Here is a 25852-nt window from a genome sequence, read left to right as displayed (position 1 = left end):
TGCCATTCTCCTCTGCATTTCTCTTCCCTCTATAAATCACTGAGAAGGGTCAGGAATTGAAGAAGCCACAAAATACATTAAATGTACAGACATTTTCTTAAATTAAAAAGTCCTCACACGTCTCTGGGATTTAAATTAGTATTTTGGTCTGAAATGCTATTTTTGCAGTACTTCTCAGCAAGGAAGCAGGCAATTAAGACAATCCGAACTGTTCAAAGGGCAAGAAGAAACTGACAAGCAGCGTCTAACTAACCAGGGGAACCTCTGTCCTGCTTCATGAAATGAATACCCCCAAAAAGCTTCTCTGAGCTCAGAGTAGGACCTAGGACAAAGGACTTTCCTCTCCACCCCCAGGCCAACTTGATGTGTTCCCAGGGAGTTCCAAAATTATAATAGTTCAGGGAGACCATGAACCTGTTCAACTGCGGAGGGAGTCGCGGAGAGGAGCCTCTCCCGGAATGTGCAGGTAACACTGAAGTCAGCTGGATGCTGAAGATGATGGACGCCCCCATGGAGTGATGTCAGGCACAACCTCCCCCAGTTTACCTCCTATTAAAGCCTTGTCATCTCAAACAGATTGTTTTCCCTCTCCCTCTCAACATGCGCCAAATTCCCAGGGTTGAAGTAGCTTCGTTGAATGAGAGCCGTGGTTTTCAAACTTTAGCTTGCATCAGAATTACTTGGAGGGCTTGTTAAAACAAATATTGTTGGGCTCCAACCCCAGAGTTGCTGGTTCAGTAGATCTATGGTGGAGCCCCAGAAATTGCATTTCTAACAAGTTCCCAGGTGTTGTTCATGCTGTTGGCCCTGGGACCACACTTAGAGAACCAGTGACTCAGGGTGTTATGAGCACTGTGGTTAAATTGCAAATATCTTAGAAGTAGCACATTAAGTGTTAACTGACACATAGAGTGGGATATGAGCTTAAGTTGCTCCTGAATTAATAACTACTGTTTATGAAGCCCATATTATGGGCCTCTCATAAGTCTAATAACGATTTACATCTTATTTAATCCTCGTAACATCTTATGAGGTGATTATTTATTCCAATTTTCAAACGAGGAAACCTAGGCTTAGAGAGAATTGAAGAAACTTTCCTAAGGGCAAGTCATAGGGGCAGGATTTGAACCCAGATCTGTTTCTTAAAAAATCCATTCATGCTATTGAAAAGCTTTAGGATAATCCAAGAGTCAAGGAAGACGGAATGTCTTAAACTAACAAGATTCCCAACGCTGCTCTTAGTGTATCGGGAGGCCGCTTGTCAGCCAGGGACCTAATTTGACTGGTCCTGTGTACAGGGAGGAGAAATGCTGAAACTGGAGACAGCAATTTAGAATTTCCCCCTAGATATGATGAATTCTGTAGAGGCTCTCAAATGACCCAGCTAATTCTTATATTTGAGGGTCTTGCAGGATTTCTACAAGGATTTACCGAAAGAGAGCGGCAAATTTCAGGCTGGAGACTGAATCTTGTTAAGGAAGGGAGGATTGGTGATTAGAGCAGCCCAGAAGGACAGAGGAAGGGGAGAGCAGTGATCTAAAGCAACGCTTCTCAAACTTCTCAAGTATCGGACTCACCTGGAAACCTGATAGAGGCCCTATCCCACTTCTACAGGTCTGGGCCTCTACCTTCTCTCTTAGCTCTCTGAGATTCTGATACACACCAAAGTCTGAGAACCACTACCGAAGCAGGGTTTTCCTAACTCGGATATGCCTATGGATCACCTGGGGATTTAGTACATCAGGGTGGGACCTGAGATTGTACATTTGGAACAAGCTTTCTGGTGATGCCATAAGTAGCCAGGTCTAAGAGTGATGGTTTGCAAGTATTTTTTTGTTGTTGTTGTTTAAGCACTGCAGTTCTTTCTTTAACAAAATCTTAGGGAAGGTCAGTTGATCATTTAAGACTCCTCTCCTACTAGGAGCCCCCAAAGTGCTTTGACTGCCCCTCTGTGGCTGAAGGGAGCACTGATTAAGAACTGCCATCACCCTGGAAGTAGGTGCCAAGAATGCAGACCCAGGTCCGTGTACATGCCGCTGAAGATTTGGGCTTATGGTCATCAGTGCTTTGGGACTTTTTTTTAAGTATTTTTTTTTTATAATTTAGAAGTTTCCTCACAGCTTGTTTTAAATAAGCCAGGTCTGTTGCTCTGTAGTCACTGGAAACAGAAACCCTCTAAAAATGAATAGGGATTGTGCTTATTTCAGCCCTGCAGGTGGGGCAAGAATTGGAAAGCATGTGTCCTGCTGTGCTCAGAGAAGCAGTGGTCTGGGAGAGGAAATGGCACTGGAGAGAGACTCCAGAGCCACCCCTGCCAGAGGAAGGATGGGGAGCTGGCCCAAACTGGAGGCTGTCCGGTGGGGTTTACTGGTAGTAAGGCTTCATTTTCACTCACAACCTCTGAAGTCAGCCATGACTGAACAGGTGTGTGTGCACACACACATGCATATTCTGTCTGTAGTTCGGGGTTGATAGTATCCTTGGGGTTTTCTCCAAGGCCCTAACCCAAGCCAGCCCCTATAAGAGCGTGACAAGCATTTCTCAAGAAGCAGCACATGCTACTTACTGGATCAGCACACACAGCATTGTGTGCTCTTCTCTGCAGCCTGGCTTAAGAGTAGTCGCCTACATGGGGCACCCAGAATAGCCTAGGTGGGATCAGACCTGAGCACACCTGAGGAGGCAGTGAGGGCTATCTTTATTCCAATTTCCCTTTCAGTACCCCGTTTCCTCCACTGGGCATATCTATCCATGCAAACCAGAAGCAAACATCCTAGCATTTGCCTTCCTGACTCATTGAAGCGTCGACTTTGCTCCTGACTTCAGAGTCACCCTAAAATGCAACTACAAAATTCCCTTCTATTTGATCCCTGAGAAAAATGACTTACCCATTCCAAGCGTACTTCCAGAGCAGGTTACTGTAATAAATAAAAATATAGCATTTAAAACATATTTACTGACATATTTAAGATGGTGAAGATAAAACATAAGAGAATAAAGGGAAAGTAAAACAAAGAATGAATAAGAACCAGCTTGGGTGATAGGAGAAGATAACTGCCAGCAGTATGACCTTGGACAAGTCATTTCACTTTTCTGTGCCTCAGTTTATCTGTGAAGTGATAAGAATAAGAATGCCAGCCTCAGAGGGTTGTTATGAGGATCAGCTGGCATTAATACAAATATAAAGCCCTTATAATAGTGGCTGGCACATATCACTCAAGAATATTAGTTGTTATTATTATTATCATTAACAATATTGTCCTAATTATCAGAGTAAGGCATCACTGACATTGGAATAAAAAAAAAAAATGAAAAACAAAAATTTCCCCCAAATGCATGGTTTTTACCAGGGAAACTGAGCAAAGTGGATTCCCTAACTTGCATCTAGACACCCAATCCTTGGCTGCAGACTTGAGATGGCACCCCACCCAAGGGTATGAGAGTTCTAACTAATAAGGACTTGTGTGGCTAACAAACCAGGAGAGGAGTGACTCTCTAAGGTTGAACTGTAGGCCTGGGGCAAGAGCAAGAACACTCACTTACTGGCTATATGATCACAGGAAAGCATGCCAGCTCACTAACTCCTTCTTTTTTTTAATTTAAAATACATTGGGCAATGGTTATGTACTACATACTAAGAGCCCGAGAAATTATTGTTTATTAGGGGAAATAACACACAATTGACTCACAGCAATGTGGCACAGTAATGATAAGGGTGAGGTGGGATCATAAAGGGTGAAGAGAGAAGACAAACTCTGCCTATGGGAACTGAAGACTTCACAGAGGAGGGGACATTTGGGCTGGTGGAGTTCCCTTGGTGGAGGTGTGTTGGCATTCCTGACAAAGAGAAGGGCACTGCATTAGCTCAGAAGCATGACATGGCATGGTATGTGTGTGTGGCTAAGGCAGGTGTGCATGAATGATTCCCTGACTAGAGAACAGAATCCTCTCAGCAAAGATGTAGTAGACAGAGCCTGGAATTGCACTGACCAATACATTAGCTGCTCCGAATGTAGCTAGTCTGAACTGAGATGTGCTGTGAGTGTTACGTTCACACCAGATTTTGAAGACTTAGTATGGGGAAAATATGCAAAATTTTAATTTTGATTCCATGTTGAAATGATAATATTTTGGATCTATTGGGTTAACTAAAATATATTATTAAATTAATTTCACTTATTTCTTTTTACTTTTTTAATGTGGCTACCAGGAAATTAAAATTTTTCATATGTGGTTTGCATTCAATTCCTATTGTGTGATGCATGTGTAAAAAGACAGACTGGGGACAGATTGTGAGGGACCTTGAATGCCCTGCTCAGAGGACTGAATTTTATCCAATAATGGAATAGAAAATTTTTGAGGATTTTGAAGTATGAAAATAATAGAATCAGATAAGTGTCCTGATATGACAACTCTGGTAATAGTATGGAGGCTGGCATGAGGACAGGACTGGTGCAGTAATATAGGGGAAAGGTAGTGAAAGTCGAAGCATAGAAGCAGCTGTAGGAATGAAGAGAAGAAGTTGGATTTAGAAGCCATCATGTAGTGAGCAGGACAGGACTTGGAGACTACTTAGATGTGGAGGGTGAGGGAGAGGGACGCTGACTCCAGGGTTTTCAGCTTGTGTACCTGAAACTAGGATGATGGGAGGAAGATCAGAAACTGCAGAAGAAGATCAAAAGTTCCTTATTTCTTTTTACTTTTTTAATGTGGCTACCAGGACACATTTAAATGCCTGGTATTTTAATATGCCTGGGTTACCTTCAGGTAGAGGTATCAAGTGTGAATATGGATTTAGAGGTTACAAGAAGAGAAGGGGGGTAGATAGAGATTTGGGTGCCCCCAAGCCTCAATTTTTTCTCATTTATAAATTGGAGATCATAAAATCTGTTAAACCTACCTTATAGAGCTATTTGGAGCATTCAACGAAATACTGAATGTGAAAACACTTGATAAATTGTAAAACATGACGCCAATATAATGAAGTAGTCGTATGAGCTGTAGGCTCTTCTTCCTAAGAGCTCATCCTCACCCCACAACCTATTCCTGTCCCCTCCCATAGGGCCATGCTTTGGGCAAGCTTGTCCTGTGGACAAGATAATGAAAAAACAAGGAATCAGAGCATGACAGCCAAGGACAGTGAATACACCCCTTGAAGAGGAACTGGCCTGGTTCCATCACCAGGAGCCATCTTGGCCCTTCCTGTCACCTATGCATAATTGGAAATTTTAGATTCTGGTTATCAGTAAAGATTTCTGCGCCAATATTTATTCCTCTTCCCACATTCACCTGCAAAGTTCTAGGGCTTCATCATGTCTTTCTTTCTTTCTTTTTTTTTTTTTTAGAAGTATATGAAAAATATATGACTATGCCCTGGGCAAGGTAGCAGAAGGTACTGGAATACAGAGCAGGAGAATTGCTAATGTTTTTCTCCCAGTTCTGATGAGATGGCAGTTGCTGACAGTCATGTTTTGTGATCACAGACTGTTCTGCCTACTCATATTTCCAAACCTAGTTTATGATTTATAAATTCTTTTTTTTCTGATCTTCCAACTTTTCCTCAGTCGTAAGTCTGAATCTGTGCACATAAAAGCTCAAGTATCATAATTTCCAACATTCCAGAATATCTATCATTATCTCTAAGATTACATTAAAAACCTAGCTCCAAATCTCAAAGCAGAAAATCATTTTAATCTGCTTTACTATTTAAGCAGCAAGCATCTTGTCCTTTTTCTGAAGGAGAAGAGAGGGAGAGGGAAGACAGAGTATCTCCAAATTAAATAATAATAAAGCATCACAATTCCAAAAAAACGCGGGGTCCCCAGAAGCCAGAATCTGCCTGCAGGATGTATCAATGTCACACCTTCTTTGACCTTCCCACACAGAAAATAAGTGTGAATGTTCTGAGTCTTAATTCACAGACTGAATTGAGGGTTAGTTTTAAATAACAGGTCATAACTTGCTGTACCTGAATATATTTTTTTGGGACAGAAAGTAAGCTTCAGTCCTGTCTCAGCGACTGGTGAGACCATCACAGTATATACGTCCCCGCATGGTATCTCGGTGATATCACAGAAACTGAGGCCAGCGCTTGGGGCACAGGTGAAAATGCCTTTGGAACCATAGAGGTCAGTGCTGTAATTGGCAGAGCCCCTGGTGGCTTGCCAGTAGATCCGAATGCCATTAGGGCCGAGCCTATATAATTTCATTCCCAAAGGGCAGCAGGCACCTGACAGATAAAAATAGGCAAACAGACAAAGATTGCTTATTCCCCCATCACACAAAAATGGCCTTCATTACTATGGGGAAACAATATAGGTAAGCCAGTCTACATGATATATAATTAGAGCAAGATTTGAAGAGGTATACCCAGTAGTTCTTTCCATGGTGGGCCACATGATTAGAGATCCGTGTGTGTGTGTGTGTGTGTGTGTCGGTGGGGGATGGTGATGATGCATGAATTTTCAATAGAGAACAATGGTGAGTCAAAAAGCCCTCAGTGGGCAGATAGGTGTTGTATGTGACTCAAACCTTCTGAGTCAAATGCACAGAATCCTTGTCAAAATCCTTCATAATGCCCTAGTTTCATGGGATTTTTAGTGGGATTGAATTTGAATACATTTAACTGCTTTCAGGTTGAATTGAAAAGACCTACTTTGATGAGCTGAGTAGCATAACTAGCCTGGGGAGCAGTCAGTCACAGAACAGGCAGACGAGCAAGCTTTGCTGGTCCACACTTCACCCATGCTAGCTGACTAGGTACTTTTTTTTTTCTTTTTTTCTTTTCTAAATACCTTGAGCAGATCACACATTAGGTGTCAAGCAGGGCACCAAATGGTGGATTCCTTGGTAATTAAAATAAAGATGTTATTTTACAATAAAAAGAAAATTCAGTTATACATAATCAGGCTCATTTGATTTGTTCTTTAAAAAAAAAAATAAGGGATTTTTTAGGTGTGAAGATAATCAATGAGCCATATGCCCAGAACTGGATATCAGGGTGAGAACTTAGGCAGCAAATCTAATGAAACATATCGGGCCAAAAGAACGTATAAACCGCCTTATATATGTGCAGCACTTATAAATGCTTTCACATTATGACTATTACTATTTCTGTTATCAGTGAGGAAATGGAATCAGGGACCATAAGGCAACACAGCTTAGAAGAAGCCATATCTTTAGACTCCTAATTGAAGATTCTTTCTACTACCCCAGGATGGCAAAATTATATTTCAACTCTCCCATCTCATGCCTCGCGGCAGACACAACTAACTGGTCATTGAACTCTTTCCCATTAAGCCTGACAGGCTTCCTCAGCTTTTTTTCAAAACAGTGCCCCAAGCAGCCACTTCAGTGGACTAAGTCATACAAGAGAAATCTGATTTGTGAACCCTGAACCACTTCTGCCTTCTCTGCTATTCCCTGACGGTTTGGTCTTTGTGGAAAACAAGCTACAATAGTGTCAGTAAACAGTGCTCTTTTAGTCCGTTGAAATAAGAAACCGTGGAAGGAGCTGGCGTGGTTTAGAAGAGAGAGGTAATAATAATAATAATAATGAGAAAGAAAAAAATTCAAGTCAAATAGGATGTATGATCCAAATGCTTTCTGAAAACTGTCAGACTGAGTTATTCTGGGCTGCAGGTGCCTGTCCTCCCTTCAGGAAAAGTGTGCCCGAATCTTGTTTTCAGGGAAGTCAGTGCCCCAGCTACCAACAGAAGCCTCTGAGGCTTTGAGGTTTTAGGTCAAGAGGAAAACCGTAAACATTTTAGAAAGTAATCTGGATTTATAATGCAAAGCGGTGGAGATGCAGCATCTTTTTAAATGAGAAGGAAGGGTTAATATCTGAATCTGTAATAGTCAAGGTCCTTACGGATACTGTAAAGCTAGAGTTTAGAATTCACTTACTAGAGGAATAACTTTGGTAGGCGCAGTCTGCAGTCAGCCCAGTGGCACTAATTGCTTTTAACACCACTGTGTAATTGACGCCACATGTGATACATCCCAGCAGGCAGTGGTTTTGATGGGTGTGACACTTCGACTGTCTGGTGTGCGACTCCAGAACTGCCATATAGGTTTCGGCCCCGGTCCCAACAGTCCAGCTCATGTTGACTACTGATTGGGTGACCTGAGTTACTGTCAGACTGGCGGGACAGCACGGCACTTAAATGGGGAAAAAAAAAGAAAGAATTGGGGATTTATTTCCTCTGAGGGTTATTTGTGAAAAACAATCAAGAATGGCATTTTGCTTGTGCTCCATTCAAGACCTTCAATCGTTAATCAAAATTTCCTTTTGTTAAGCAAAATCTCATTTCCTCTTGTACATCATTTAACATCAACTGTATATACAGTGGGTGCTTTCCCCAAGAATGCAGTACAGTAACTGACTGGGCAATGTCATGTAGAATAAGAGAGAAATCATTTGTAATCCCCCAACTTTAACAATTGCAGTTGCAAATTTCAAAGCAACGGCTGTATGCGCCTCTTCTCCCAATATCACATTCCATAACATTTGCAGTTAAATGCATTTTGCCTTTCTCAAGCATTCATAGTACATAATTGACATAAAAGCTTGAAATATTCTTAATCACCTAAGAATACCACAGTCAAGTCTCAAGTTTTTAGGGACTCATTCAATAGTATATAAGATATCTAGAATCTTCCTGTGTATTTGGCATTGTCTCTATTCTGCTGCTTTTTATCGTTCAATTTTTATAGTCCAAGTGCCATCTATTGTTGTATATAAGAGAAAATAATGTCCAAAAGCTTTAAAGTAATTTCATTCATGAAGTTATAAAACAATAACAGCTTTCTTTTATCAAGCTCTTACTATGCACCAGGTACTATGCCAAGAGCTTTGCAGAATTAATTAACTTAATATTAACAACCACCAATGAAGCCATTATCCCCCTTTTACCAATTAGGAAACTGAAACTTCAGAAATCATTGTTTAAAGAATGACTTGAAAAGTCTGAGCCAAACAAATAAACAATAAACTAGCAAACTTGGTCACTGGTTGGTTGTCGTGGTAGACTGTGTCACGGGAGAAAATGAATTCCAACAAATATTCTCGCAGCCTCAATGTATTCCCCCTCTGATGTCAGTGTATGAATACCGGGGGTGCCAAAAAAATGCATACACATTTTAAGAAATGTTATCTATGTGTTACTTTTCGAAGTTGAATTGAATTACATAGCAATGTGTAGTATGACGTTCGCTCAAAAGATAGCTTTAATCAAATGAATGCTAGCATCATTCATTATATTACAATTTTAATAGTTTTTTTCCTTTCTTAAAATGTGTATCCATTTTTTGGGGCACCCTCTGTATATTCGTCTCCTGATGATATATGTACAGAACTTGTTTCCGAATGTTGAAAGTTTTATCCTTTATTCTTTTATGCGGGGCTCTTTGAAATGCCTTTGAATTTATCGTATTTCTATCAGACTTAGGGTAGATCCAGTAAGAAAGTTCATGTCTTAAAACAATTCCTAAAGACCCCCACGGAAGTCCATGGTCAGGCTGGTGGTTGCCACGTACCTGTTTCCAGGGGCACACTGTAGCTGGGCAGGCTCCGTCCCGCCTGTGTTTTGGCCACCGCGGTGACGGAGAACACGGAGCCGCAGGGCAAGTCCCCCAGGCTACAGGACTCGCCGGTGCTGCGGCACCGGTACAGCCCTTTCTCTCCCCGAGCAGTCACTGTGTAAGTAGCGTCATCGTTACTGGATCGCCAGTGCACGTTCAGCGTGGAGAAGGCATCCTTTGAAATATTTTTTATTTCAGGACTGCAAGGAGCTAAGAGATTTTAGATTATGAATTGAAGCACTGAGACTCAAAAATATCACCTGTGCTGGTTAGCCTACAACTGATTTCCCTTCCCACCCCCCAAAATAGACCATTATACTTCGAACAGTACCATGCGTGAAGGCCAAATTCATAGAGCCTTTGGGTGGAAACCTTGCTGACACTGACATGTGGTTTTGGGTTCTTAGAGCGTTGGACTAACTGGAAAATGTTAAGGAGCATTTTGAACTTCAAAAGCAAAAATAAGACAGACATTTGTGGTCTTAACCTTCATGGTGTGAATACAGGCAGGTCTCACCCCCAAAGGCAGGAGGAAGGGAATGGCTAACGGGCGAAATCTTCCACTCTCGCCATGGTCCCCACAAAGACTGGTGAATAGGAGTTAAGCTTTTCATAGTTCTTGCTGAAAGCTCATCCTGAGGGACACAGCTGGGGTGAATCGTTCAGACATCAGTGAGTGAAATCATGGCCGTAGCGTACCTGTGGTTATCAACTGGGAAGTACATGACGTATTGCTGCCCCGGACTTCACTGAAGGAATACACTGTGATGTTGTATTTGGTGTCACACTCTAGGGCTGACAGGGTGCAAGCAGGAGCAGTGTCATTGCATTCAACCGTGTTGAGCCCGTCTACAGCCTTGGTCTCATAAAGCTCAGCACCACGGACGGGAGACCAGACGATCTCTACTCTGTCACTGGACACCAACACAGGGTTAACGTCACTAGGACAACAGGGGGCTGAAAGCAGGAACAGGGAGAATGGAGGTCAGTACAGGAGCAGCGTTGTCAGAGGGGATGCTGCCTTCTCCATACCCAGAGCCTCTGTCACCACCCTCCTAAATTATTGTAAGACTCCTACGGGTCTTTCCAGCTTTGATTTTGGCCTAACACCCACTACAGAGAGGCTAAATCCTCTAAGCATGACATTCAAGGTCCTTACATACAAGCTGTACCCAGTCTCCCTGGGCCTCCTGCCACAGAAGATTCCTCAATTCCCCACCCCACATGTGCTCACATTTGCCTGTGTGGTTCCCCTGCTTCTGCGGGCCTATTTAGTCTGACTTCTAGATAAATAAACACAATCCCTGCCAAGTAGAATATCCAATCCTCGTAGAGAAGAATAATAGCTACAGTAATAATGATGGTAATAAAAATATCGGCATTGCATCTTATCACATACAAAGACCTTTTCGTACTCATCTTCTCATTGTGATTTGTCCCATTTTGCAGTGGAGGATACTAAGAAACTAGCAAGGTGGAGGTCATTCTCCCCATTTTACAAATGAGTTGGTGGGCAAGTTAGGACTTGAACCCAGGTGTCCTCCGAAACCCTCCACACTGAGTAGTATCTTTGCCTCCCTGTTTTCTGGTCTCGAAGAAAGAGAGAACTCCTGAGACAGGACTGCATCCCCTTCAACATCCAGCATAGGGCCGAACACTGAGTAGATCTTGGTGGAAGTTTCAATTTTTCAGAGCAGGGTTCAATAATTACATCCCTTCCCTTCTTTTCACTCCGGAACTTTTCATCCTTCTTAGGCTTGGGTCCACGAAGCCATAATTTCCTATTCTGGGAAGAATGTTCTTTCTGTTCTTGGTCCCAGATGACTCCCGGGGCGGGGGAGGAGGGTCTATGTAAGTCACTAAGAGCAATAGTAGATCCATTCTGCTGCTGAGTTTAGTGAACTCAGAACTCCCTCTACAAACATCAAGTGCAACTTACCTGTGGTATAATTGAACACATCACCCAAAGGACTCTGCCCTGCCTTATTATAGGCAAAAACACTAATAAAGTAAGTGAAGCCACACTCAGAGAAGAAGTTGCACTGGGTGAGGGATGTGTTGCAATGTACTTCCAAACCATCATCACTCTTCACAAAAGCTACATAGTAATCGCTCAGATCGACATTGGGCCAAGACACAGACAGGTGGCCAGGGGGATCTTCTTGGATTGTCACTCTTCCAGGTGCACAAGCAACTAGGAAATGATGAATAATAAACAGTTGTGAGAGATTTTCTTTGCATCTCCAATAGTCCCGTATACCCGATGCTAGGAATACATCACATAGTATGTGCAAACCAACGAGACATTCCCATACGTCCCAAAAATTTCTCTCAAACGATACATGCTAGACTGTGTCGGGAACAGGCCAGGATTGCCTTGGTTAATAAGGTCTGTGTTTCTGTGTGAAGGCAATGCGAGAATCAGCACGGGGTGAAGTCTTCTGAAGTGATGAATTCAAATGAAGTTTATTCTTTCAAGCTCTAAGCTTTTAAAATGGTAGTCACCGCTAATGGAAATGTTCCTAAAATATGTTACACAATTCTGGGCCATGGGAAACACACAGAATTTTCTAAACACAGTGCCTTTATTGATAAGTCAAGGTCGTTCCCATGATCATGACTGACTGTGTTATACATAAACTACCGTGGTGCCTCCTGGACTGGTAAGTGTGCAGGGCTATTTCAGTGGCACTTTACCCTGGCTGCACATTGGAATCAACTGAGGAGCTTTGACAAAGTATTCGTACCCAGACTTCATTCCCAGAAACTCTGATTTCACTGGTCTTAGGTGGCTCCTGGGTATCAGGACTTTATGAAAGCTCTTCAGATGCTCTTAATGTGCACCCACGATTAAAAACACTGGATGATTCTCTCCTGCATTAAATGACTAACTTGGAACTGCTGGGCTTTTGAAAATGTATTTCGTATCTGTTCCTTCACTCTCAGCTATCCCATCTGGATAATTATGTCTAATGTATCATCCATGTTAACTTACAGTTGTTAAAAAAAGGAGCCAAATCACCAAGTTTGTTACCAGTGACCTTAATTTAACATAATTATAAAGAAACTGTGGATCTGAGGGGTTGGCTGTACTGTTTTTCTGTGAAATAGAGTGGATCCACTTGGTGATGGTTCTTTTCTTCTCAGCTCGGAAGCCTCTTACACTTAGAATGACATAATTCTGATGTTTGGACAGAGTGGACATTATTGTAATTATCCACTTTGTTTTGGCTTAGAGAAGTGAAATCAAGGAAACTTGGGCTTGAATTCCAGCTCTACCACTTATTACCGTGTTTCCCCGAAAATAAGACTGGGTCTTATTTTAATTTTTGCTCCACAAGACTCACTGGGGCTTATGTTCAGGCGATGTATCCTGAAAAATCATGCTAGGGCTTATTTTCCAGTTAGGTCTTATTTTCGGGGAAACACTGTATCATTTGGGCTCTAGGAAAAATTATTTAACTTCTCTGAACTTCAATTTCCTTATCTGAAAAAGGAGATAATAGATCCTACCTCACTGAGGGGTCATAAAAATTAAATAAAATGATATATTTATAATGCCTGGGACATAGTATGTCTTCACTAAATGTTACTTCTCATCCCTAAAACACATAGATATTTCTAAATAGAGGAGTAAACCTCCACATATGTATGTCTTTATCTCCTTGATAAGAATGAAAATGGGAAGGCATCTAAACACATATTCAGAACTATAGATAGCCCATCTTAATTTTCATAAAACAGCTCCCACTAAGCCTATGTCTGTGAAACATCATGGAAAAAAGAGGTCACTGTCTGTAGTGGACAGTCAGAGCTGTATATAGCTCAAACTGGATCTTAGGATTTTCACAACTTTACAAACGAAAAAGAAAATCAGGAAAATAAGGAAAGATCTGGACTAGGAACAGGCTTCCTGATTTTCAAAGTTCTTTTTCCAATGCAGTATCTGGTTTCGCTATCACCATGGTTTAAACTCATCAGAACATCCAACTAAATGCTTCCATTGGGGCCAGCCCGGTGGCTCAGGCGGTTGGAGCTCCATGCTCCTAACTCCAAAAGCTGCCAGTTCGATTCCCGTATGGGTCAGTGGATTCTCAACCACAAGGTTGCCGGTTCGACTCCTCGAGTCCCCCAAAGGATGGTGGGCTCTGCCCCCTGCAACTAAGATTGAACACGGCACCTTGAGCTGAGCTGCCTCCCTGATGGCTCAGTTGGTTGGAGCGCATCCTCTCAACCACAAGGTTGCCGGTTCGACTCCCGCAAGGGATGGTGGGCTGCGCCCCCTGCAACTAGCAACGGCAACTGGACCTGGAGCTGAACTGTGCCCTCCACAACTAAGACTGAAAGGACAACAACTTGACTTGAAAAAAAGTCCTGGAAGTACACACTGTTCCCCAATAAAGTCCTGTTCCCCTTCCCCAATAAAATCTTTAAAAACAAACAAAAAAAAGCTTCCATTTACACCAGACTATTGTTTCCCCTTCTTCCAGAGTGTTCTGGAGCAGCAGTGTCAGGTGATTATTTGTTTCCCGTCTGGCAGTCACTTTGGCTCGCCAGCCCCATGGTGATCTCACTCTTGTTTACATACCAGTTCTCAGAGTTACTGCTGGAGTGGATCTGCTATATCCAGCATCATTACAGGCTGAAACTGAAATCAGGTACTCAGTTCCACACTGGAGAGAGGTGATGGTGCAGGAACTGAACGTTGTGCTACAGCTCAGCTCGGAAGAGTCACTCACAGCCGTCACGGTATAGTTGAAAGCTCCTTCTGTTGGTGCCCAGGAAACAGATGCCTCCAGAGCCCCGCTATCAAAAGAGACTTGAATGTTGGCAGGCGCACGAGGACCTACATGTTTGAGAGACAATAAAGATTTTGCAGGAGCCTCGAGAACCCAAGGAAGATGTGACCTAACGAGTGCTTCGATAGAAGAATGCACAGACACAGAGTGGTCTGGGAGGGAGCAACCACCTGAGGTTGGGAACAGGGAGCACTACATCCTATAGGTGACTGGTTTCCTAAAGCCTTTCTCTTCATTTGTTTCCCCACGTTTTAAAAATTTTTAGAAACTTTGGATTCAGCCTGACTTTGCTAGGGGCTGCTGTAACAAAGTACTACAAAGTCAGGGGCTTAAACAACAGAAATGTATTATCTCGTGGTCCTGGCAGCCAGAAGTCTGAAATCAAGACGTTGGCAGGTTTGGTTTCTTCTCAGGCCTATGAGAAAGGATCTGTTCCAGGCTTTACTCCTGGGCTTGTAGATGGTGGGCTTCATGTTCATGTGACATTCTCCCCTGTATGCGTATGTCTGTGTCCAAATTTCCTCTTTTTATAAGGACATCATATTGGATGAGCACCCCCCCCAATGATCTCATCTTAACTAATTACATCTACTACAAAATCAGCATTTCTTTAATACCTGCAGTAAGCATTTAAACTACCAAGGCACCATAAATAAACTCATAATAAATTTAAATAGCTGCTGCCAGCTGCTCTGTGCTCGTCACTTAACACTGCTCTTGGTGGCTACAATGCATAGGCCTTCTCATTGATCAAAAAGGAGATACGGGGGTGGAGCTGAGAAGTCTTACTTGTTCTCTGATTGCAGGTGGAGTCATCCCCTGGGGTTCCGTTGGCATTCCACGCATAGGCCTTTATGGTATAGAGCGTCCCAGAATCTAAACTGGTAAATGTCAAGGTGGTGTTTGTGGTATTCTCTTTCCATATTCTACCCAAACCGTTGGCTCGCATGATGGACACAGAGAATCCGACGGCCGTGTATACAGCTTCCCACCGCACAAGGATAGAGTCTGGGCTTGGAGAGTGTACTTCTAGAACTGGGGCAGCCAACACTACAAAGACAAACACACGTGCATTTGCACTATGAAAGTTCAGGAAAGGATAATTCAAATTTAGGAATAAGTACCTTGAGGTTGATTTATCCATATTATAAAATAATCATTTGCTTTGCAAAAGGATTCATGGCAGAGTTCCATTAAAAATTGCTATTTAGCGGTGGCTGGTTAGCTCAGTTGGTTAGAGCGCGATGCACATAATACCAGGGTTGCTGGTTCGATCCCCACATGGGTCCCTGTGAGCTGCGCCCTCCACAACTAGATTGAAACAACTACTTGACTTGGAGCTGATGGGTCTTGGAAAAACACACTTAAATAAATAAATAAATACATTTAGAAAGAATTGCTATGTAATTGTGTATGAATCATAAATGTCTCGGCAGAGGACAGGGGAACAGATAAATTCTAGTATTAAGCATTACTTTCAATGGGATGTTGGTAAGATAAAACATCCCTGTAATCATAATATAAATCAGTGGGGGAAATGATGGTTTAGTACCATTCTAGGGTGCACACAACCTTTCAGAAATACGCCTCGGTGCAACTTTATGAAACCAATTTAAGTAATGCTGATGACAAACTCCAAATGTTTTTACTTCAAACAAGTCACAGTGCCGCAAGATCCCTTCTGTGTATTTTTTATTATTCTGTATGGTCTTGATGGATAACTGAGGTTAAAAACAGAAATCCCTTTCTTAGAGATTTAAAAGCAGGGATGCTTTTAAAGATGCCAAGAAATGGTTATTTTCCAAAGGCAAAGCATCTGGAATTTAAACACCACCTTCTCCACAGATAACTGCATCCCTCCCCACAAGTACTTTCACTTCTGGGAATTCACGTGACACAAAATTACATCATGCAATTGCCGCCTCAGTATAACTGTTCCAGGTGACAAGGAATGGCTCACAGAGGATGAGCACCCAGCTACCTGTCTTTGCGTGCTTTGGAGGTGATGCCTGGCTTCTCCCAGTGGCACCGATGGATCTGACAGTGATTTGGTACAAGGTGGCAGCCTTCAGGCCCGTCACAGTGCCTGGGGAATTGGCCACCATGGTTTCAATGACAGTGTCCCCATCTTCGGCTGTGAGGAGGTAACTGGTGGCCCCTGGCACTGTAGCCCATTCGACAGTGATGCTGTTGCTGATTTTTGAATATGCCTGGTCAATAGTGGGTATTTCGGGAGCTGAAAGAGATTTTGAAGTTGTGCATTAACTAAGACACCTATAAGAATTACTACTTCTTTCATCATTTTACTTTTCAAACTAAATTATTCTCGTGCCATTCTTCAGATATGAACTTTGCCCTTACTTTCCAGATCAAGAAAAACAGAGAAAAAGAAAGGCAAAGCTAGTCTCCAGCAGCCAGAAAGCTCAAACCTTTCATTCAGGAATGGAATTTCAAAGAGGTTTTTCCCAGTTACCTCTGGGATAATTTACCCTCTGCACTTTTAAAAGAGGTAAGAGTGGGAGTGATTGTGAGAAAGAACTCTGAGAGGAGAGATAGGGTAACTGAGGGGCTTCATTCCAGAGGATTCTACTCTAGTTTGGTATTCTGGGAATTTCCCAGCCTGCTTTGCCCCTGATGTCCCCTCCCGGCCTCATGACTAGCTCCACTGCCTCCTGCCAGCGTCCACTTCCACTCCCATCTCAGCCGTGGCCGCGTCTCCATTCATGCACTTTGCACACTTCCCTAATGGCGTTTCACCTAATACGGGAAGGAGGGGGAATTGAGTTCTTTGTTGTATAATTATGCCATCTTACTTTCTTTCATGTCATTAGAGTGGAACCATTTTCAGATTCTTCTCTATAAAATAAAATAAACTGTATTCTCCCTTTCTCTATCAAAATATCCGCCTCGGTATAAGAATGGGCAGCTCTGGTCCCTCCTCACCTGCGCCTGAGGACGGTGCGCCAGGGGGGATGCAAATGCTTACGTCATGAGTTTATATTAGGTTGGTGCAAAAATAATCACGGTTTAAAAGGTTGAAAATAATAGCAAAAACCGCGATTACTTTTGCACCAACCTAATACAAGGCATTCCTACACTTCAAGCATGCGGTAGGGGACACAGCATGGTAATCAAATTTGTTACTTTGCAAAATTCCACAGACACAAAAATGCCCTGAAAGTAGGAGATCCAAGTGGAAGAAAAGGTCAAAAAATAATAGCTGGGTTTCAGGTTTGAAACTGGCTCCTGGCCTTTTATGTTTAAGGTACAGTGTTTGCTAGGTAAAAATCACTATATGCTGAATTCAGAACTACTGGGCAAAACCAAACCATAGGGCAAAGAGGAGAAACAGCAAACACAGACCAGGGGGGTGATTTGCCGGTATCACCCCCCAGTAGCCTCCCACCTGCCAAATCCCTATGTGCATGATACAGACAACATTCTCTTTCTGTTCCAACAGCCCAGAGGGTTAGCTTTGGCAGCATCTCAGAAACAAGAATGAACAAAGTCTCCACTGTGCACTGGCCAGACATTCCTTGAACATCACCCAGGACGGTCTCCTTTGCCATCAGAAGAAAATGAGGATGGTTCTATATTCTAGGGAAAAGTTGCAGGCCTGTTCATCTTAGCCATTTGCCAGCAGCTGACTCTGCAGGAAGCCCTTTCTTCCCTCCCCCTTCCCCCAGCAGATTCCTATCTTCATCCTTTTCCCCACACACATCCCTTTTCTGCTCCCCAGTTACTTGTCCTGTGTTATATGCCTTCTTTCTTATAACTTGGTGGTGTCTCTCAACTCCTGTTTCCTCCTATCTCCTATATTAGCCAGCCCAGCTCAGTGCAAGGGAATAACTTTCTGGAAAAATGACAACCAAACTAGCCATTGACATGGGAGCCTTAGTGCATTCATGGAACGGTTTGAAAGGCATTAAAAGGCGAGCATGACACAGACGCTCTCCCCACAGGACTGTCAGGGGCCTGAGGACTCCCGAAACTTGGCCCATTGAATTGAGCTGGGAGAGGCACACCTGCCCAGAAGGAGTGTTACAGGAAGCCAGCATCATCAGTAGGATAAACACAGGGTTCCATGGTGGAAATTAGCAAAGGGTTTGGATTCAGGAGCTCTGGGTTTGAGCCCTGACTCTGCCATTTACTTTTGCTTGTGAATGTGCACAAGTCATTGAATCTCTTCTAGTCTCAGTTTTCTCCCTTGAGATTGCGGAATGTTAATACCATGTTTCCCCGAAAATAAGACCTAGCCAGACAATTAGCTCTGATGTGTCTTTTGGAGCAAAAATTAATATAAGACCTGGTATTATATTATATTACATTATATTATATTATACCCCGTCTTAAGACGGGGTCTTATATCCTGTAAGACCCTGTCTTACATTATAGTAAAATAAGACCTGGTCTTATATTAATTTTTGCTCCAAAAGACACATTAGAGCTGATTGTCTAGCGAGGTCTTATTTTTGGGGAAACAGGGTACCTACATCTTAGGATTCACATTGAAATGTAAAATACCTACATTTTAGGATTGCTGTAACAATTAAGTGAAACAGTGTATGTATGTAAGGGCACTTTGAAAGGTAGAAGGGTGTGTGTGTGTGTGTGTGTGTGTGTGTGTGTGTGTACCAGGATGAGCAAGTTTTGGTTCTGGAAAAACCAGACTGCATGGCACTGCCATGGAAGGGTGCTAGGGAAAGTGAGATTCTGCCATGGAAGGGTGCTAGGGAAAGTGAGATTCTGGGGAGTCCACTATAAGAACAGGCTGGAGATATAGACTGCCTGTTTCACAATTGGTCCTAGGGCAGGATCTGAACAGTAACAGCAATAAAAGAAGATCAACACCCCTGTACTTTGTTTCCCTTAAAAAGATGAGAAGCTTGAGTGGGATGCGTGGGGCTCCATAAATTGCAGCAGTTCTTCACTCTCTCTTAGTTATGTTTGGCCCACTTAGCGCATTGATGAAAGAGGAAACGTTATCCCCTAGATATGCAATCAACCATTCTGATGAGTCAAAAGTGAAACCCTTTGATTCTCCGCATCTGTGCATTCCACCAACTCAGAGATCGTAACTTAGCTCACATGGTCCCAGTGGCTAGACACAGATAAACAGCTGATGCCCGAGGCCAAAGAAAATTCAAATACACACACCCAAAAGGAAACCTCCTACATGGTATCAATAAAACACATCCATCTCTTGAAAAGCTGAGACAAAGGAATGAACAGCATCATTGGTATCTCAGCCTGCCCCATGCTCTCTCCCAAATAGTGAGGAACCAAACAGAAGCTTGTTTTGAGGGCTCAGTGTATCTGGGGCCGTCTAAGAGACAGCAGAGGTAGATTTTGTCCATTCAAAGGCCACTTATTTAAAAAATTGCTTTGTACATGGCCAAACAGTCCTTCTCATAGCTTCCTGTTCAATGCTGAAGGTTTCTCAAAAACAAGATAAATGAATAATAAAATACGAAATAATTTTTTAAAAAACTATTGTATATGCATGGATTTTATGGCTCTGCCATGTCTGTATCAAACTTTAAAATTGCCTTATTTATACTTCCTTTTCTGTGGTATAGACAAACTAACATATAAAATTGTTCTTATGTGGAATTGCTGAGAGGTTCTTGGTGATATAATCGATATTATATAGTTCCTTCAGATCATCTAAATCCCATTGAATATAAATCTCCATTCTGGGGGCTTAGATTTTTTTTCCTAGAATGTATGAACCAGGGGAGGCCTCTAGGGAAATTATCCTTGCTTTTAGTCATTTATTCAAGAACAAATGGTGACAAAATCTTTTAAAAAGAAAGCCCTTTTCCAGCTCTGAGTTAGCATTGTCTATATTTTAAGGAGGCAATGTTAGAAGTGTAAAATCCTTTTTTATAAAAGTAGAGAATCTTGAAATTTTAATCAGAAACATTTCCAGTTTTCTCCTCTAATTTCTCAGAAGACAAGTTAGGAAAGTTATATAACTTAGACTCTCGACTATTTATGACTGAAATTTTTGTTTCTTTAACTGAAATGATGATCATGGTAATATTTTACTAATGGCTGACTGTGTTTGAGAAAATCCATGACTACAGACTTTATACATCTCAGTGCCCAATAAAAATATCTTATGAGGACTTATCTTTGAAGTGTGAGCCATGTATTCGTCTTCCTGGTTCCACTCACAATGTGAGTGCTCAGAAAAGGTTGAATACTTTGTCCTGCTACAGCTTTTGTATCTCAGGGTAGCCCAAGAACGAACAATGAAAATTAAAAGCAAATACGGGGAAGGGAAACTTTCTTTTCTGAAAATTTTACCTGTTTTTGCTGAGGCAACCTGAAAAAGAAAGTTTAGAAAAATTAGAACCATAAAGAAAAACACCATTTTGGAAAACGTAAAACATCCATCAGAATGGTAATAAATTTAATCCCAACATTTTTATACATAGTGTGCACAATCTTGCAATCCATACAGATTGTTTATTTGCACAAATCATTTTCCAACACTCAAATCTACCACAAAGCTATCCTAAACAGAATTTAGAAGCTGGAGGCAGATCACATTACTATTTCATTTTTCTCCCTGAATCTGCCTATTGAACTAAGTCAGAAGCTGCTGACAGATTTTTCAGAAATCTTTGTTCTTAAAATATAATGATAAGCTTGTTTTCTTTCTCTAGCAAATCGCATTAAATTTCAAACACACAAACATACACAATATTGGTATGGTCCCAAAGTATTTTGCTTTCTATCTCTCCACCCTCTACACCCTCAAAAAATGAGAAAGATAATCAATGTGTCTTTCTTTCCCTATATAGTTGCAGGTAGGTCAGAATGGTCGACTCACCATTTGAAGACAGATAAGACTGAATCCAATCAAAGACAAAGATTTCTTGGGTCTCCCAGCCATTCTGTTGGCCACAGCACTCACATGGCACACGGCAGAGCAACTAGGATCCTCTTTGGTCCCCAGGAGGGTGGCACTGTTGGTCGCTGGGATGTGGGGCTGTGATGCTGGGAACAGCCCCTGGGACGTGGCTCCTCCCCTCAGTGTGGAGCTGACCTGTAACTAGGGGCTCTTGGAGACTGGCGGGGACGAGATTGCAAAAACGGAAAAAAAGAAGAGAGTTGAAAGCCATGCCAAGCAGGCCAAAAAGCTACTGTAACCTGGGTTTTAAGGTAACATGGAGAAGGCTCTCCTTTTCTTAAACAAACAAACACAGTTGTTTCTAAATAAGCAATTTACAAAACTGTACAGGCAATTGTTGATATAGTGGAATGATAATTTTAAACTTGAGGGTCCTGACTAGTTTTATTTATTCTTTTTTACCTTGGTTTGTTGATCTTACTGTTGCTGTTTCAGTAGAATGATCAGTCCTGCTATATAGGGAGCAATTTGCTGCAAAACTTCAGTATCGGAGATGAAAGGGCAGGGGGCTGGAGGTGGGGAAATTAGGGAGAGGTTGCTTAAGGGTACAAACTTACGACTAGTAGATAAATAAGATCTGCAGATCTAATGCACAGCTAGTGATCATAGTCAACAATATTGCATTATAAACCTCAAAGTTGCGAAGAGACTAGGTCTCAACGGTTATCCACACGAAAAAGAAGTGATAATTATATGATGTGATAGAGGTGTTTAGCTAATGCTACTGTAGCAACCATATTGCAATATATAAATGTATCAAACCGACACTCAAACTTACACAATGTTATACGTTAATTATATATATATATAATATATATATAAAGATATATATATTATATATATATTTTATATATATATGATATATATATATATGATATATATATATATATATATATCATATATATATAAAGGTAAAAGACAAGGAGCATGTCCCCGCGCTGAAAAGATAGTGGAAGGTCCTTGATGAGTACATTAAATTCATCCATTCCCCAGTACCACCCTACGGTTCCAGGACCTTTTATTTGCAGAGTCATCTTCCTAGTTCAGGCTCTTAATAATAAGTAGCATGTAATTCAAGCACTGTAATATTTAATTCTAACAATAAACAAGTACAAAGAGAACCGATAAACATTATTAACTGACTTGTATGAAATCACATAAGTATTAAATAGTGGATCTAGGATTAAAATTCATCAGTCTAACCTCTGCTTCCAACCAAGATAGGGTAAAATGGATTTGACTTCAAGACTTACTATAAAACTACAGTAATTAAGACAAGATTCATTATAAGGATTGGCATCAAGATAGATAAATAGATCAATAGGACAGAGTTCAAAAATACACCCTGCATATATAGACAATTGATTTTTCAACAAAGATGCAAAGGCAATCCAATGGAGAATGGATAGTCTTTTCAACAAATGATACTGAAACAATTGGATGACCATATGCAAAAAACATTAACTTTGATCGATACTTCACACCATATAAAAATTAATTCAAAATGGATTATAGACCTAAATGTAACACCTAAAACTATAAAATTTTTAGAAAAAAGTAGATTTTTGTGACCTCACATGAGGAAAAGATTTCTTTCTTTCTTTTTTTTAAATTAAAGCTTATTGGGTTGACAATTGTTGAGGAAAAGATTTCTTAAATACAACACTGAAAACATGATCCATTAAAAAAAATTGACAAACTAGAACTTCATCAAAATCAAGAACTTCTGCACTATTAAAAGGATGAAAAGACAGACAAACCACAAACTGGGGGAAAATATTTTTAAATCACATATTTGATATAGGACTTGCATCTGCATCCAAAAACTTTTTACTTAAAAAATTTTTTTAAATAAATGTGTATGTGCATATGTATGAGTATATGTATATACTCTCATAAGAAAACAAACAACTCAATAGAAATAGACAAAATACTTGAACAAACACTTCACAGAAGATACACAGGTAGAAAATAAGCACATGGAAAAACCCTCACCATCATGAGTCATTAGGAGAATGCAAATTAAAACCACAATGAGATACTACTATATACATATTAGATGTCTAAAATTAGAAAGAAAAACAGGCAAGGATGTAGAACAACTGGAAATCTCATACCTGGTGGGAATGTTAAATGGTACCACCACAAAACAATTTGGCTATTTCTTAAAAAGTTAAACATACACTTATTATGTGACCCAATCAGTTCCCTCCTAGGTATTTACAATGGAGAGTGAAGGGTCTGCAATGGAGAGGAAAAAGTGTGTAGGGGCAATAGATTGGAGAGCTCAGTGGAATTAAAGAATTGTTGGAAAGGATACTAGAGGAAGTAAATAAAAAATATGGGAGTTGGTGATTAGAGAACAGGATATTTGAAATGGAAACTGGAGAAGTTTCAGTTATTGGTAATGGCCAGTTCTAGGATGTCACCGTAAGAACTGGCAGCTGAGGTCAGGTAGAGGAAAAAAATCACTGGAGGTCAGGAGATCAAGAAATTGAGAGACATGAGTATTGGAAAGATTGTTTAATGGATACTGGAATCACTAAGAATTACCGAAGGAGTAGTGAGGAAGAGGTAGTGGGCCATCTGTTACATTCTTTATGGCTCAGTTCATTAGAGCATTGAGCTCTTAGCAACAAGGTTGCCAGTTCAATTCCCGCATGGGGTGGTGGGCTATGCCCCCTGCAACTAAAGATTAAAAATGGCAACTGGACTTGGAGCTGAGCTGTGCCCTCCACAACTAGATTGAAGGACAACGACTTGACTTGGAGCTGTTGGGCCCTGAAAAAAACAACACTGTTCCCCAATATTCCCCAATTAAAAAAAAAAAAAAAGACAAAGGTTCTGGAATGAAAGAGAGAAAAATGTTAGGATGATGCGTAACAAGTCATCAGCTTTCTAGCCCACAATCCCTGTCTCCGTGCTTTCTGACACCAACCTCCTTCACTAAACTAATGTTAAATATTTTAGGTTTTGTTACTTGGTAGACAAGTCCAGATATCAATTCTGTAATGTAAGAACTAGCTTTTGGTGAAACAGAAGTTTTCTTTCTGATATAAAATAGTGGCGGCCGAGCATCTAGTTGTATGGCCATTCTCGTCCATGGAATCCTGAGAAACCCAGGCTCCTTTCAGTTTAGTCTGTCACCCTTAGGGAGAGGCCCTCTTCTTCTCAGTCTAAGTTAAAGTTTCCCTATTATATCAAAGTTCTAAGCAGCAGAATTCAGTAAGGGGAGAGGAAAAAGATCAACTATATGCCAGTAAGCTCTTAAGAGAGATTCCCGCAGCCACTTAAACCTCATTGGTCAGAAGTTGGTCTCATGGCTATGTCAAGCTGAAAGAAAAAAGGCAGGCTCAGTCACAAAATTCTATTGCTATGGAAGAAGGGAAGAATGGATAAGGAACAGTCGGTATTCTGTACCACATGAATGTAGAAGATTCAGAGCATAGGTACACGTACAAGCCTACTGCTAGCAGAACTTGCAACATTTAACGGAAGAATAAGAATAAAGCGATGTAAGGAAGAAAACAGGATAGATATGATGTGGCTAATTTGTAGTTTGGGGGTGGGGGAAAGGCAGCAAGTTAAGGGTCCTGGTATTCTCTGTATGTGAAGTGAGAATAAGTGTGGAAGTGGAACAGGGGATTTAAGAAACTAATGAAGACTTGAAATGTCATTGTAGGAGAAATGAGTTATTTAGTGATGCAGAAGGGACATGGAGGATTGTCCAGGAAAAGATTGGATACTACCAGATTTATGGTGGCCCTAATTCACACTCCATCCTTCCACCATACCTGAACATCCCCTTCCTGCCCTTGGGCAGACTATTTCTACCAAGGAAATACAGTTGAACCTAGAATGTATTTTTCTACTTATTTGCCAAGTCCAATCAAGTGGATGACATTGTCTTACCGGTGCTGACCACGAACAGGTAAGAATTAAATGTCAATGAAATGTCAGGAAGACCTTTGCTGAACGGGTGTCCCTGATGGCTACAATAAAAGGAACCATTAAGGCTTGTAGGTCCCAAGGCAGAGAAACTCAAGCCATTGGGGGGCGGGAGCAGGGGGTGGGGTGGGTGGAGAGAGAGACAGAGAGAGAGAGAGAGAGAGGAGCTTCAGGGGTAATTTATCATGTTATGTCTTTCACATGTGCATCTTCATGTGACAACTGTACAAATCTTGTCCATTCTTTTAGGGACTGGACAACTCTTAATTCTCAAAATTCTAGAAGGAGCCAGCCTGATTCACTAATTCTCAGACTTACTCAGTTGAGCCCTTCATACTAGACTACATCAAGGGTTATCAACCAGCCTGAAGTGGCACCCTTATTTTTTGTTTTTTTTAAGGAGGGTGCAGCTCACAGTGGCCCATGTGAGGATTGAACCTACAACCCTGGTGTTCTTAGAACCACACTCCAGCCAACTGAGCTAACCAGCAGCTCCCCTTAGTTGTATCTTAATTCACTGTATTAGCCAGGATCCAGTCAGGAGACAGAAAACATATAATGATTGGAACAGGGAAAGATTGATATAAAGAATTGTTAACCA

General features: G+C 41.4%; 1 protein-coding gene across 1 annotated transcript; it reads right to left on the bottom strand.

Moving 5' to 3' along the window:
* Positions 1–2859: 2859 nt before the first annotated feature.
* On the bottom strand, positions 2860–21415 carry FNDC7 (fibronectin type III domain containing 7). The gene is made up of 11 exons (XM_033093448.1): positions 21223–21415; positions 20694–20712; positions 16363–16617; positions 15171–15431; positions 14171–14428; positions 11522–11776; positions 10282–10539; positions 9538–9792; positions 7906–8160; positions 5969–6229; positions 2860–2918 (listed from the first exon to the last, which is right to left on the bottom strand). Exons 1-11 carry the CDS (start codon positions 21283–21285, stop codon positions 2860–2862), a joined length of 2199 nt encoding a protein of 732 aa, XP_032949339.1. The 5' UTR covers positions 21286–21415.
* Between the last annotated feature and the right edge of the window lie 4437 nt (positions 21416–25852).

This window comes from Rhinolophus ferrumequinum, chromosome 22 (genome assembly GCF_004115265.2).
Source record: "Rhinolophus ferrumequinum isolate MPI-CBG mRhiFer1 chromosome 22, mRhiFer1_v1.p, whole genome shotgun sequence".
NCBI lineage: Eukaryota > Metazoa > Chordata > Mammalia > Chiroptera > Rhinolophidae > Rhinolophus > Rhinolophus ferrumequinum.
Note: the sequence above shows the minus strand (reverse complement) of the source record. Positions and strands in the feature narration are given on the sequence as shown.

What these genes read in the sequence shown, in the direction of transcription:
- FNDC7 (XM_033093448.1), bottom strand. Translation starts at nt 21,285, where the DNA reads ATGGCTGGGAGACCCAAGAAATCTTTGTCTTTGATTGGATTCAGTCTT. An exon ending in TGTGTTCAATTATACCACAG is followed by an intron (nt 10,540 to 11,521) that starts GTAAGTTGCACT and finishes TCCTGCTTTCAG; the next exon opens with CCCCCTGTTGTCCTAGTGAC. An exon ending in CTACCAAAGTTATTCCTCTA is followed by an intron (nt 6,230 to 7,905) that starts GTAAGTGAATTC and finishes TTTATCTGTCAG; the next exon opens with GTGCCTGCTGCCCTTTGGGA.